Source organism: Lepus europaeus, chromosome 3 (genome assembly GCF_033115175.1).
Source record: "Lepus europaeus isolate LE1 chromosome 3, mLepTim1.pri, whole genome shotgun sequence".
NCBI lineage: Eukaryota > Metazoa > Chordata > Mammalia > Lagomorpha > Leporidae > Lepus > Lepus europaeus.
The window spans coordinates 56,505,946-56,521,673 of record NC_084829.1 but is presented as its reverse complement, the minus strand read 5'-3'; the positions used below and the strand labels follow the sequence as shown (position 1 = coordinate 56,521,673).

The 15,728-nt window shown below is 36.4% G+C and overlaps 1 protein-coding gene across 2 annotated transcripts in view; it reads left to right on the top strand.

The window, feature by feature from the left end:
* The window catches only part of COL21A1 (collagen type XXI alpha 1 chain), a 172,134-nt gene extending 157,091 nt beyond the window's left edge, over window positions 1-15,043 (top strand). For both annotated transcript variants that reach the window (XM_062186299.1, XM_062186298.1), the window contains 9 exons: window positions 61-132; window positions 3,707-3,742; window positions 6,466-6,510; window positions 8,702-8,734; window positions 9,640-9,786; window positions 9,875-9,929; window positions 10,780-10,980; window positions 12,158-12,235; window positions 13,473-15,043. In XM_062186299.1, the coding sequence (XP_062042283.1) occupies window positions 61-132; window positions 3,707-3,742; window positions 6,466-6,510; window positions 8,702-8,734; window positions 9,640-9,786; window positions 9,875-9,929; window positions 10,780-10,980; window positions 12,158-12,235; window positions 13,473-13,660 (855 nt within the window). In that variant the 3' untranslated portion in view covers window positions 13,661-15,043. The remainder of the gene's footprint in view (window positions 1-60; window positions 133-3,706; window positions 3,743-6,465; window positions 6,511-8,701; window positions 8,735-9,639; window positions 9,787-9,874; window positions 9,930-10,779; window positions 10,981-12,157; window positions 12,236-13,472) is intronic.
* The last annotated feature ends 685 nt before the right edge of the window (window positions 15,044-15,728 follow it).

Below are 15,728 nucleotides of genomic sequence, written 5' to 3'. Positions count from 1 at the left end.
ACTGGTATTTTTTCATAAGTAATCTGTCTATGATCTTTATGGAATTTGTGTGTTTTCTAGGGAGAGCCAGGAGCATTGGGCCTTCCAGGAGAACCAGGATACATGGGCTTACCTGGGATTCAAGGAAAAAAGGTATGCATAGTTTAGAAAATAGAAATCACTTTTAAAATATGTCATTAATTTTGAAGAGAGGGAACGAACAGGGGGAGACAAAAAGAGACAGAAATATCTTCCATCCTTTAGCTCAGTCCCCAAATGCCCATAACAGTCAAGGCTGGGCTAGGCTAAAACCAGGAACTGAAACTTCATCGGAGTCTCCCACATGGGTGGCAGGAACTCAAATACTTGGGCTATCATCTGCTGCCTCCAAGGTGCATTAGGAAGAAGCTGGATTAGAAGCAGAGGCAGGACTTAAACCAATATTTGCCCATGTCTCAAGCAGTGGCTTAAACCACTGTGCCACAACACCTGTCCCTAGGTTTCTCTTTTGTGAATGCACGTAGTAGAATTGGTTGTATTTTTAATAATAAATACCCAATATAAGTGATGTGTGTGTAATGTGCTCAGCCTGTGCTAATAACTCTGGCTCCTTTTATATCCCTGAGTGGGTATTGTCTTCTAGATGAAGATCTTGGAAGAGGAATGCAAATCAGAAAATATAAATGTATAATTAAGTTATACCCTGTAAATTCAAATTTTTTCAGTCAATTCGAGTGAATTATAATTTTTTTTTAAAAAGTCAGTTTCAAACATTCTTACCAAAATAAGAATATCACTCTTACCAAAAATGGGACAAAATTCTGAATATAAAAATTATGCCTAAATTATTTTGCCATGGAGCAATTATGTCACAAATAAGTTCATTTAAAATTAATTTAAAAAGTTTAAATTACAAATCATATATATTGATTTGAAATATCTGGTGAGGTAAGATAGAAATATTAGATATTCTCTGTCTCCTTCTCTCTCTCTCTCTCTTTCTCTGTGTCTCTTTCTTGCTATCCTTAGTTTTGGTAAAGTATCAGCATGCTAAGCTGTATCTGTACAAATGTTATTTGTTTAAAATTTTTGAGGAGCAACTGATGCTTGTGTGCCAAAGTCCATACTACTACATGTACATTCATTTGCAGCTAAAAGTACTTGTGAATATGAGGCAGCATCAAATAATCGGTGAGAAAGATGGAATTAAAAGATAAAAACTATAAACTCCATCAAGTTCCAGACACTTTTGTCAGTGATAGTATTAGCCATTTACCCCATCCACAAAGAACTGAGGAGTCCTGGAAATTTACAATGTAGTCGAAGAAAACTGGGTACAGGACACAAAAGGAAGTCAGAAGAAGCTCAAGAAAAACTTTACATACCTAGTGGTTTCCCATAGAAACCCTCACAAATTTGTCCTTGTTTGGTGTGAGGGATGAGCAGGAGCATTATTGTGGTCAGTCAGGACTCTGGTGAGGTTTACCTGGAGGTTTTCTGCTGAACCTCTGGCTAGCTTGCTCGAAAGGCCTTCCTCATAAACAGATATTATTGTTCTTTAGTCCCCAAGAAGGTAAACAAGAAAAATGCCTTGAACATCCTAACAATTTATTGTCTTTTCTGTTCACTTTCTGCTTTTGCTAGGATTGGACTGCTTCTTGATAGCCATTGCTTTGGTTGTACTACGGGATTGTACTAGCAAAGCCATGGTTAATCTTCTGTTATGATTCTTGGAAGAAATGCTTCAGGATCTTGATTCCACTTGTTGAAAATGTCCTGCCCACCCTTCCTCCTGTCTGATAACATTTGCATCCATAAAGTCCTTTGTTTCAGACCTTCAAGAGAGAAGTTTTTCTATTTACATTCAAAAAGCCCTTTGTTCCAAGAGGAGCAGAGGTGCGGAAGCAAGACCCATCTCCTTAAAAATCCCCAGCCTCAACCGGACTGGCGCTCAGCCCTCTGCCTCTGCTGAGCCGCCTGCCTGGTCTGGCCAGGTGTACTCTCTCCACTCAACCATGTAACCTCGCTCCTTCCCCCCCTCAGTCCGAGCGACTGGGCACTCTCTCAGTCTCAGGCTCTGTCTGGAGAGGTGCCCATACATCCTATGGATGTCCCTTCCCTAATAACCCTTGCTATTTTAGCTCCCACTTAAAAAAAAAAAAAAAAAAGAAAAGAAAAGAATGTCCATAGAAAGGTTTCTTGTTGTCTGCAGCTTATCTGGGCACAACTGTCTTGGCATTCATCAAACAAAAAGCTTGCTTCTCAGTCAGAATTGTGTAAGCTGAATCAGTTAAAAAATGCCTATGGTGCTGGCTTTCGTATCTGCTGTTAATCATTTTGTCCTATCAAATGAAGGCATGAACAAGGTTAATTTTTCTTCATTAATTAATTTGGTCAATTGCTATGGGCTTCAACTTCATATTCATCTTTTCATAAAACAAGTTATACATTTGTAAAGTTATGATTTCTTTGTGGTGGTCAGAAACTTTTCATCTAGCATCAGTGATTTCACCATTCTTTGAACCAAGTTTCAGCTTAAATTGGATATTTGTTCTTACTTTATGATCCATGATGTTCTGATAGAGGCTCTTTACAACCTGATGTGAGGTTGATCTCTTATAAAGTTAAGTGCCTCAAACTATTGATTTTGTAACAAATTAATGTGCATTGATTTTTGTGGAAAAAAATTTCAAATACATGTATAATGCTTTCCTAATATACATTTTCTATGAATTTTTGGAGGTTTATTGTATACAGGCCTTTATTCTAAAAATAATATAAAATCTTATGTCTCCTTGTTCATATTTCTTGCTGTTTCCATTTTTACCATTTTATTTTTGTATTCCTTATATGTTGTCTACTAGGCCCCTGTATTACCAAATGCAGTATGAATCTTGTCATTTTTGTTCACAAGAGCTATTGGAAGCGTGAGCAGAGACAGGGGGTCGACCTGTCAGCAGCAGTTAAGCATTAGATTCTTGGTGAATGTTAGCTAAATCTGTGAATACATACCTGTGTTAAAAAGAATTTTCTGATTGAAAATTTTAAGGAAAATCTGTATTTTTTCTGTAAACACAAAAGTTGATTCTTTAGATATCATGGTAAGATACAAAGAAAGTTTGGAGAAGGTGTCTAAATTCAATTTCCTGTTGTAACCAGCAGTTTTATTATCTGTGAAAATGAGGGCGTTGTTCTGGTTGGTCTCTAATTTTCCTTCTAGATGAGAAATTCTATGAAACTTATCATTATGGAATATGAGGTTTCCTCTAGAAGCTCATTTTTGGAGTGTATATTTTCTAAAATACCACTTAAACATTGTGTTTTACTTTGTCATTGTTTCCTATAAACTTGTGGCTACTGTTAGGTTAATGGAAGATTTTCAATTTGATTTTATAAAACAGCATTTGTCAAAACAAGTTTTCTCATTTGTTTAATATCAGATGATGAACAAAATGAAAAATTTTATTCTTCCTGGTAAAATTGAAATGGTGGTAAATTTGCTTTTGCATGTACGAGCACAAGAAACTGTTCTTTTAGAATATCATTTTGACATAATGTGGCTTTTTTGTTTTCCCAAATATTGTGTTAAGAGTCAGCTTCTGTATATACAGGCACTTGTGGAATTTGTATGAAACCTTACAGATTTCTGTACTGAAGAAAAACATGTTTGTTTGAAAGAATACAGAATATAGAAGATTATAATACATATTAAACTGTCCTTTTGCAGGGGGACAAAGGAGATCAAGGTGAAAAAGGCATTCAGGTATGTTATGCGCGTTTCTTTTTTTTGTTTTAACAGTAAAATTGGGGCTTTTTAAAAATCTTATATTGTTTTCTAATTCCTTTATTTTTTCCCCATGAATGTCTAATTGTTCAACCCCCCCCCAATTTTTTTTTTTTGCTCCTCAGCTACTCAGACAATACCAAATATAACTTAAATATTCCTCACCTTTTCACTGCCATAGACAACTTAGGAACCAAATAATTAAACAAAAAATCTATCTATTTGAATATCTATAGTGTTTTGTTTCTAAAATGATTTTAAATTGCTTATCTGAAAAACAGATCTGACAAGAAACAATACCAAATATGAAGCATATTCAAGTTGATACAATTATGTAAGGTGTAGGATTTCTGGATACATTTGGGAGAAATTTCAAATTGAAATAATAACAGTCAAAAACTATTAAGTTCACAGTCTTAATTGTCCCTCCTCATGAATTTATTCTTTCAGAGTAGCATGACAAAATTCAGTTGTTTTCCAGGCAATTTTTTATTGAAGGTATTCCTATATTATTATAATGAAATTCCTTTAAATTAATTTTTAAGTAGGAACAAGGTAAGTTTTACATCTGTGTGCATGCTCCAGTTTCTATCTCAGCAACTTGTTGAAAACCAAACTTGACATCTTTCTCCATAAATAATTTCCTACTTGTAGATTCCTTTTCATAGTATTTGGTGTTACCACACAGTCAATCCCTCTTCCCCACTTCAGAAAAAAATCTTGGAAGGCATCCTAAAACCTAGTCTGCTTGCTTCACATTCAGTTGTTCTATGAGCCCTAAACATATTTTGAACTTGGTCCCTCCTCCCTGTCCCCACTGTCCTAATCATTTTGTGTCAGGGATCCTGGTTTACTGTAACATTCTTGTAATCAGTCTCCGTGAGTCCAATCAACTCTCTTCCTCCTCCCACTTTACCAACATGCAGTAGCTATGCCATGTGTTTGCTTAGGGATCCTTTAATGATGCCTCACACAGTTCAAAGTCAAGTCTGTCCCATAATTTGCCTGCTGGTTTGACTGAATCTTCTTTGTTAGTGTGATTTCTTGCCAAGCTACCCACACACCTGCCCACCTCTGCTGTGCTCTTTTAGCCAACAGGAACTACAGGTACTTGCTTGTGTCATGTGTGTCTTCTGCCTGGTACCCCATCTGTCATCGTCCCGGTTGTATACTTCTTACTCAGCTCTCAGGGCTGTGTTCAAGAGCGAGCTATAGTCCCTGCCCCCTCTGTCAGGTGCCCCATTTTGATTTTCAGTAATATGCTGCACACACATTCAATTATGCATTGTACACTTTTATGTCAGTGTTTTTATCCGTCCTGATTTAGTTGCTCATCTTTCCACATCCTGGAACAGTAAGCAACTTGAAAGCAACAATGATGTCCCTGAGTTCCAGAAAACTGGTACTGCTCAATAAATGTGGACAATTCACTTACTTAATTAAAGGATAAAATACCAGGCAAGACCAATTTAAAAGTTTAGTTATTAGATCTTTCACTGATTATATTACCTAAGAGTGTCGTCCTACAATTTAATTATCTTCCACAAGATAGGGATGAAGTAGTTCTTCAGGATTTAGTGTAATCACTCTTTATATAGTGGTTATTCAAAAATATTTATTGAATCACAACAACACATGATAATTACTACAACACAGTTCTCATCAATTCTCTTGTTAATGTGATATTAATGCACAGAGAACAATTCCCATGAGGTTCATAGATACAACCGTAGGGGTATAGTTTGCTGTATCCACAACAAATGAATGTAATAATAAATTACTTAAAAAACAAAAAAAAATTAAGAAATATTATTGAATCAACAAATATATTTATGTACTTATTAATGCTCTCTAATTTGGCTTTACTTAAAAATCTACACTTAATTTCTTGCTGGAGGAGAACAATATGGCTTTAATTTTACAAAAGAAAATTTTTTTAAATTTTTTTATTTTTTTTATTATTTTTGACAGGCAGAGTGGACAGTGAGAGAGAGACAGAGAGAAAGGTCTTCCTTTTTGCCGTTGGTTCACCCTCCAATGGCCGCCTCGGTAAGCGCGCTGCGGCCAGCGCAGCGTGCTGATCCGAAGGCAGGAGCCAGGTGCTTCTCCTGGTCTCCCATGGGGTGCAGGGCCCAAGCACTTGGGCCATCCTCCACTGCACTCCCTGGCCACAGCAGAGAGCTGGCCTGGAAGAGGGGCAACCGGGACAGGATCGGCGCCCCGACGGGGACTAGAACCCGGTGTGCTGGCGCCGCAAGGCGGAGGATTAGCCTAGTGAGCCACGGCGCCGGCCAAAAGAAAATTTTTAAGAGGTTTGCTTTTCTTCACTTACCCATAGTCAACACTGAATGTAATCGTGTCACGAATTGATAAAAATTTTCGCATCCATTGAATTTTAATGCTATTTTCATGTTATTAATATGGATTCAGCAGAATGCTCTCATTCTTTAAAATTATTTATGTGTTCCTCTGAAGTCAGTAGTTTTTTCTTTGTGTCCATTTTGACTAGAATGTTAGGTTGACTTTGTTTTCACTTTGCCCTTTTTTCTGAAGTAGCTAACTTTCCTATCTCTCTCATGATTTATATGTTTGCATCACTGCTTTGGTAACATGTCTTTCAGACTTCAAGATAGTATAAAATTTATATTGTATATGTGATTATATCATATTTGTGCTGAATTATTATTTATTAAATATTAAAGGGCCCAAAAGGAGAAAATGGAAGACAAGGAATTCCAGGTCAACAGGTATTTGGGTTTGTTTTTGAATATAAAGGAGATAATAAATCCTATAATTCAGCAATTTTCAAATAAAAGTGAATGAAGTAGAGGGTCGGGGTAATATGTGTCCTAAATATGCAAGGTTGAAAATGCTAGGTGGGGGTGCAATAATGCTTTTTGTTTTATAAGAAGTTACTTTAAAAGATTCAGGGAAACATGGATAGAAGATCAATTTATTTTGGTGAAAAATATTTAAAATTCACACATATATACTTTCCATGAATTTTTGAAGACCTGCGGTATTTTCATTTTCTGATACTGAGAACATTGATTTTCAGGATTTCTTCTGGCCAAGTAAATGATGGAAGGTGACAATTCCACCTCGTTCTTGAAGAAGTTATTGGTCAGAAACAGCCAGCACCACCATGGCAGCATATCTACTGTTTAGTCATGTTTTCTTTTGCAGTATGAACAGTTGGAGCCACGTATAGTGGAGGAATGTACTAGTTCCTTCCAGTTTGTTCAGAGATATAATTTACTTCTTTAGAGACTAACTAAAATACCATCTGGAGGAACTGGGTTATGAAAAGATATGTAATAAGATTATTTTGCTTTTTCCCTGACTAAACTCTTCTCATTAGGTAATGTTTCATTCAGTTTGCCATGTGTCATCCAAATTCAGTCAGAGTCAAATTGGATCAGAAGAAACATAGATGTACTTAGTGTTTATGTAGCGTGTTATAGTTTCAGATGTTGACCTCATTCCACCTAAGTCTGAATCGAAATGTCAAGCTCTGCATTTGGGTTCTCCCATAAAATGCAGCTGTGTCTCTGAGTATCAGTGGGAGAACGATTTAGCGATTTTACCAACTCAGAAGGTGGGGTTTAACTATGTAGGAATGTCTCCAAGGATAAGGGTCTCCGTATCCCTCACTTGAAGATTCAGAGAAACCAGAGGGCAGAGTGTTTGAAAGCATATGGCATGACATCAGGATTGTTTATGACATAGGATGGAAACTGAGGGCTAGGTTTGAGGAAGAGTTCAGAATTAAAAAGCTAACAATTAAGAGCATAAGTAATGGAGAGGAAGAATTAATCAGGTTTACCTACATAGAATCATATAATTATTTTATGTTGGATGGAAAATATCCACGAACTCAAACCAACTTGATGACACAACTGAACCTGTGCCTATTCCCCTCCCTCGCAAAAGATTTTCAGTTCCCCTAAATTAATCACACCATCTCTATAGACAGCTGTTCTCATAGGATCTTCACCCATTTATCCATTCAACCCCCAAAGCTAATGCCCTTCGCTGAACATTTTGGAATAATTATCCTAGGTCCTCTGGAATTTGAGCTCAAGCTTAGCTAGCCACTAGCTGCCATTCATTTGATTTTCTCTCACTTTTCAAGCTAAATAGCCCACGTTGCATCCCTAATGCAGGATTTGGGTTCCATAGAAAGCTGTGTCCTTGACTTGTTGGAAACGGCATTTTCCACGACCAGGAACTGAGCCTAAATGCAATACCCAGGGGCAAGAGCAGCTGTTGCTTTTCAGCAACCCAAGCTTTGACGTAAACAAAGTCTTAGTGTCTGTCAGCATATCAAGTGCTGCACGTGTGTAATGTTTTGGCCCTCATTTTGTGAATAGAGTCCAAGTGAATATTTCTCTCACAAAATCATCTTAATGTATTCTTGGATGTGAACTGTTTTCAGTTTCAGCTCTAATTCTGTTCTTATCCTGAGAACTTAACTGTTTTATATTTCATTTTAGGTTGGCTCTAGTTGTAGGATTATATCTGGAACAGATAGTCTCTGTAGTTCTTTAGAAAAAAAAAAGCAATATTTAAAGAATGGCCTTAAAGAGTGTTTTTTACTGAAGAAAATTGAAATTCTTAGGACCGGAAATGTTTTCATTTCAGATTTTTTATTTTAGGTTTTGAGTGTTTGCATATGCACAGTATAATATCTTGGAGAAAAAACTCAAGTCTAAACATAACATTTATTTATGTTTTATGTACCGTATACCCATAGCCTGAGATAGTTTTGTAAAGTTTTTACAATAATTTAGTGCATGAAATGAAGCTTCACACATGAGGTCAAGTGTTGAATTTCCTACCTGAAAATTAAAGTTTGATTGAATATTTGGTAAAAGATGCATGGCATATTACTGTAGCTTGTGCATTTATTCTAGTTTTTCTTATTAACTTTCAAAGGGAATTCAAGGTCATCCTGGTATGAAAGGAGAGGTATGTTCCTTCATATATTATGCTTCCTTTTTAAAAAGAAGTATTTATTTATTTGAAAGGCAGAGTGACTGAGATGAGAAAGAGAAATCGAGAGAGAGAGAGAGATCTTTCATCTGCTGGCTCATTCCCCAGATGGCTTCAATCGCTAGGTCTGTGCCAGGCTGAAGCTAGGAGCCTGGAACTCCTTCCACATGGATGGACGGGGCCCAAGCACTTGGAACATCTTCTGCTGAATTCTTGGGCTCATTAGCAGGAAACTGGATCAGAAGTGTAATAAAGACTCAAACTAGCACTCTGATGTGGGATGCTATCATTGCAAGTGGCAAGTGTACCTGTTAGGCCACGACATCCCCCCCTACATAGACCTTGTTGTTGCGTTTCTTATCCTGTAAATCTAGCTTTTCATTTTGTAAACAGAAAATATCTTTCGTATTCCTCAGTAGAATTTCCGAATTAGTGAATATATTTATACTGAATTTGCTATAAAAATCTAACGTGTTTGCCAATATTTTTTATTCTCTTTCTTGAATGAGAGTTGAATTTTTTCTGCATATTTTTCAGTAAAGAATATTGTGCATTTCTGCATTTGTCCCACTGGAACAGAAGCATCTTTGGAACAGGACTATGCCACATTTATTGCTATATATCTAGCATTGTACCTATTACTTATACAATATACTCCCAATAAATAGTGGCTGTTTATAGGGCTGGTTGGCTGGGTGTATGGATAAATGACAGTTTAATAGCATTTGAAAATTTTTTCATGATCACTGGTAGTATTTTCACATAACATACATTACACACACACATACACATGCTCTGTTATATCCTTAAGGACTTTTAAGAGGCAATTTGTACTTTAGGAAATGTTTAAATTTAACATTAAACGATGTTTTGTACTTTAGAGAGGTGAAAATGGAGAGCCTGGTGTCAGAGGTGCCATTGGACCCAAAGGAGAATCTGGGGTGGATGGCTTGATGGGGCCTGTGGGTCCCAAGGGACCACCTGGGGAAACAGGTCCTCAGGGACCTCCAGGATTGGATGGGAAACCTGTACGTACTCTGTTTCTTTCACAATTTATGTATTTTCATGCTTTTTACTTGGTGTGCACATTTGATAACCACCTATAATTTGATGCAGGGAAGAGAATTTTCAGAACAATTTATTCGCCAAGTTTGCACTGATGTATTAAGAGGTAAGTGTCAAGCATAAAGAACTGAGCAACTTTTTTCAAAGTATAAAAGTCATAGATATTCTTGATTGAAGTTGTGTATGATATTAATTAGATAAATTAAAAAGTATAGCTTATAGGCCCCTTTAATTGGTATCTATGTTTATATATGTACTATTTTGTAATCCTTTTTATAAAAGTTTATCATTATTGACACCATTATTAAATTTTATCTGCAGCATAATTTTTATATCTTAATTAAAAAATATGATGTCTAATCGACCAGTTTCTTTTGTGAGGGCGCTTATACTTTTCCCTGGTTTAAGCAATCACTGTAATAAATTTGTTATACAGGGGAATGGTATTTCTATGTTTTTTTTTTTAAAGATTTATTTATTTATTTGAAAGTCAGAGTACACAGAGAGAGAAGGAGAGGCAGAGAGAGAGACAGAGAGACAGAGAGAGGGAGAGAGGTCTTCCATCCCAGATGGCCGCAATGGCCAGAGCCGTGCTGATCTGAAGCCAGAAGCCAGGAGCTTATTCAGGGTCTCCCACATGGGTGCAGGGGCCCAAGGACTTGGGACATCTTCTACTGCTTTCCTAAGCCATAGCAGAGAGCTGGATCAGAAAAGGAGCAGCTGGTACTTGAACTGGCACCCATATGAGATGCCGGCACTGTGGATGGTTGCTTTACCTGCTAAGCTACAGCGCTGACCTCCCATTCCCATGTTTGTTAAATTCTTACCAGTGAAATTATTGTTGAAAACATATGTACATATTCAGTGATCATAACATTCTTGGGTAAGTTGTTCTTTGACATGTTAACTGTAAGTCACCATTTAAACACAAGGGATGGGGTTTCTTTGTTTTTAAGCCCAGCTGCCAGTCCTACTTCAGCGTGGAAGAATTCAAAATTGTGATCATTGCCGGTTCCAACATGGTTCCCCTGGCATTCCTGGACCACCTGGTCCCATAGGCCCAGAAGGTCCCCGAGGGTTTCCTGGTTTGCCAGGAAGAGATGGTGTTCCTGGAGTAATGGGTGCTCCTGGACGTCCAGGTGCCAGAGGATTAAAAGGTACTAAACTTGTTTGAATAAGCAAAATAAGCAAGTGGGGGAAAGGGGCATTTTTTTTTTTTATTATCCATACACAATATTCATTTAATAGGCAAGAAGAGTTCATCTTTGGGTTTTTAAAATTCTTTTAATTTATTTATTTTTTCCTCTTTAAAAGCAGAGAGAGTGAGAGAGAAAGGGAGAGAGAGAGGTTGAGAGAGAGAGAGAGAGAGAGAGAGAGAGATTGAATCCCCCATCAATTGTTTCACTTCCAAAATGCCTACAGCCATGGCGGGACCAGGGTGAAGCCAGGAACCAGGAGCTCAATGTGGCTCTCCTATGTGGGTGACAGCGACCCGAGAACCAAGTACTTGAGCCTCCATTTGCTGTCACCCAAGATATACATTAGCAGGAAACTGAAATGGAGAACAAAGTCAGACCTCAAACCTAGGCACTACACCATGGGACAATGTAGGCGTCCAAAGTGGCAGGTTAACCACTGTGCCAAACGGCCTCCCTCATCTTTGTTATTATGAGGAAAAAATTTGTAAGTTCCTAAATCATTAGATCATTTGTCAGCTGAATTCATTATTCTATTTTCTTATAGCAATATTCTAGAGTAGAGAGCAGAGGTCATAATTATGAACAGGTGAAGTTATAGATTAGAAAATGTTCACAATGCATCTAGAAATTTTTTTGAAGTCTAATTGGATCTTTAAATAGAAAATCAGATAGCATTTTGACTTTCATTTTAACTTTTGTTACTTTTTGTACTACTACCTTATTCAAAAAAACTTTTATATAAAAATGATATTTTATAACAAAACCTTTTAATAGCTCACAACTTCTTTTGCCTTTGAATTTTTATGTGAAATTTTGTTGATAATTCTTTGCTTTTTATTTAATACTATATGAACAATTTAGATCTTTCAAATCTAAAAGAACAATGATTAATACAAAAGATAATAATTCCCAGCCATTTTCTTTTCCTAAAATTTAATTTCTACTGAGTCTTTCATCTTGACCATTGCTTCAAAAATTGTTTCCCACAAGTAATACAAAAATAGATGGCAGGCTGTTTTTAAAAAGACTTTCTACTTTTCTTTCAGTGTATGTATTAACAGCTTTGAAAGAAGCAATCTAGAAGGCAGTGGTTTTCAGGAAATGTAAACTCAGGCACATATTTGACTCTCCACAGGCTTACCAGGAAGAAACGGGGAGAAGGGGAGCCAAGGGTTTGGCTTTCCTGGAGAACAAGGTCCTCCTGGCCCCCCAGGTAAGAATAGACAGGTACATAGAAGTGTTGCAGAACATTTTGACTTCAGAAAAACAACAAGACACTGTCAAATCATTGGAAGACAAAACAGTTGTTTCCATTCTTGAGTGATTCACATTTAACACGCTGAAATCCAGTTACTAGAGTTTTTGTACTACAATCACAGATAATTCAAGGTTGTCTCTTTCATATAAGATGTCTAACATCTACTTAGAAATGTTCTGGAATAGTTTTAGTCATTCTGGCTTATCCAGTGTATAGTTTTTGTGACTTTGAGGGCCACACAATAACGCTGAACTGGACTCTTATGTAAGCCCTGCTAGCTGTGATATTTAACATTTTCCTTATTTGTAAAATGGTGATAACTTGAGTGGAATTTTTAAAATACTAATATATATATTACTTTCAGAACATAACATGACAATTGTAATTATGTTTTTAGTGGTTTGCTATTATTATTTTAGATGCTGTTAATTCATAGGCTTTTAGTGGTTCAAATGTTTTAATATAGTTTATATAGAACAATTATAATGATACGTAGAACTGTAGTTAAGTGCAAAGCAAATGCTTATTATTTGTAGTAGCAGGAAGTAGAGTAGTAGGAAATACCTCAAACTATTGTGCTATAGCCTAAAATCTGAATATTTTTCAAAAAAATTGAAATCATCATCTTTAAAAGGCCTAAGATCAGTGTCTTGTTCTTGAGCATGATACTTGCACTAATCAGGCAACAGTTGACAAATTAATGCTGTACACACTATAATGATATGTTAATAACAATGTATTCAGATATGGAAATTTTAAAAATGTATAATGGAAATAATCAGTTTTACTGCAGATGTGGAACAAAAATCACTATTTAGAGCCTTTGCTTATGTGTATTTATCATTTGGTAATTTAGAATAACTTTGGTAAAAGATAGTGAATAAGAAATAAGCTTGGGCAGTCTACAAATTGGAATATTAAAATGTTTGCTCATTGTCTTAATCAGTAGCATGATTGCTATAATAATATGTTTAGCCTATTTTTACAAAGAATAAGTGATCACTTTTGAATAATTCTTTTCAAGGTGGATAGCATATGGAATTAGGAAGAGAATGTTTTCTCTTTTCAATTAGTGCAAATATACAAAATGCTCATTAAGTGTATTGTCAGTTTACATTTTTTTTTTGCAGAATGCTATTTTAAATCATAATCCAAAATGTTCTGTTCACATATTGCTAATGTCCCATTTTAGGTCCAGAGGGCCCTCCTGGAATAAGCAAAGAAGGTCCCCCAGGAGACCCAGGTGTTCCTGGGAAAGATGGAGATCATGGGAATCCTGGAATCCAAGGGCAGCCAGGCCCCCCTGGCATCTGTGACCCATCGCTGTGCTTTAGTGTCGTTGTTGGAAGAGATCCGTTTAGAAAAGGACCAAACTATTAGTGTCTGGTGATTCATTCAGCAGCCTAGGCATGGTGCTTTTCTTTTGTGGTCTTTTGCATCTCAGGAAGAAAACCCAACAGCGATCCCTTGAAAACAAACTGAAGTACCTCGGCATTTTTATTATTTGTGTCCTGCAGGAAAAATATATGAGTTATAAAAGGTCACATAGGCTGAGTTTAAAGCCTCCTCAGTAATAGGGCACCTTGATATGAGTAGCATTAATTAAATTTCAAGGGTTTCTTATAAAGTCCATTCATTTTAATCAGAATTAAGTATAAAAATCCACCATTGCCTGTTAGCCAGTCAATTTTAATCACTGTGAAATACTTCACATTCAGTCTCCACGTAGTAGAGAGTGGAATTCAATTTCATGTCCGTGTATATTTCATGTTTCACATCTCACAACTTATGCTTCTGCATTAGCAATAGCATATCTGGTCATGGGAAATAAGATCAGGGCTGATATTCAGCTGGGATAAACGGTACAGTCGGCCCTCTCTATCTGCATGTTCTACTTCCCCAGGTTCAACCAGCCATGACTTGGAAATATTCAGAAAAATATTGCATCTGAACTGAACATGTAGAGACTATTTTCTTGTCATCCTTCCCTAATCACTATACTATCACAACTATTTACCTGACATTTATATTTATTAGGTATTATAAGTAATCTAGAGCTGACTTAAAATACATAGGAGGTTGTGCGTGGATTACATGCATATATCATGCCATTTTACAGGACTTCAGCATCTGGGGATTTTGGTATGGGGGTGAGAGAGGGTCCTGGAATCGGTGGATACTGAGAGACAACTGTGTTGTCAGCCTTATCATTTACTCCAGTGTTTGTGCCTGTTGGTTAGGGTCAGTGGACCTCTTGTTTAACATTTTGAATATCACCTCTGAAGAAGATTAAAGTGTTTCTCATTTCATTTTCAAACTCTAAAGAATGAATATGCTATGAGAAAACATGGATGACGTTGGGAGTAGTCAGATTATATGACATCGAAGACATTTTAGAAAAGTTTCATTGATCAACATATTCAGAGAAAATGAATTCAGAAGTACTAAAAGAACTTTCTATTTCATACTTACTGATCAATTGGAATATTTGTTGTATGCTTTCAGTTTGCATTCTATGTATTACATGTGTATGTCCATATATGTTAATTTTCATTGTAGCAAAGCTAGTGGGAATACATGTTCTAGTTGGAAAGAAAGGTAGCAACAGAAATCCTAGTATGTCTTGATATTTTCAGCAAATTTTAAAACATTATGAACAATCTTGGTGTACTGTACTTAATGCTTTTGTAAGAAACAGAATTTGAAATGTTTCATCTTTTGTCATGCTCAAAATTGTGTTACATGCTTGTTATTCAGAGTACAATAAAGTTTTGTACAGGCTTCGATTGTCTTTTTGTAATTAATCTTAACTGATTCTGGGGTATATTATCCTTATCACATGGTAATTTATTCAGTAGATATAATTTATTTGTTTACCGTATTATTAACTATCTGGTTCATCTGAAATAATTCAAAAATTGAGTTGGTGTGCTGCTTAGATAAACAGGTGTAGCACTTTCTTCCTAGACCAGTCATGAATGCTGGTCTATGTTTAGCTTTAGTTATGCACTTTGATGAGAACTTTGGAGGAGACTGAAGTCGTGAAGCTTAGTAGCTGAGTGGGCAGAGGCTTGTTTTGGTGTTTTGTCTCAGCAATGCTCCAAGTGCCTGCTTGGGCACAACAGTCCTCCTATCCCAGCTCTAATGGTGTTTGCTACTCTGACTTGGCAAAGAAGCACGATAGAATATGATTTGATAAAATCTCTTCAATTATTCAGCCACCAGTTACCACAATGCCATTAAGTATCAGGTTTTGTACTTTTTGAATATCATGGTGATTTAATTAGAATCTGGCTTGAAGATACTTATGAAACTCACATACTAATGAGACACAAGCAAGTAAACAGGTGAGTGGAATACATTTATTCTAAGAAAGGAGAACATGTTACAGAAACGTATATAATGATGTTACACACTGAACAGTATTCCCTAAAATTCATATGTTGAT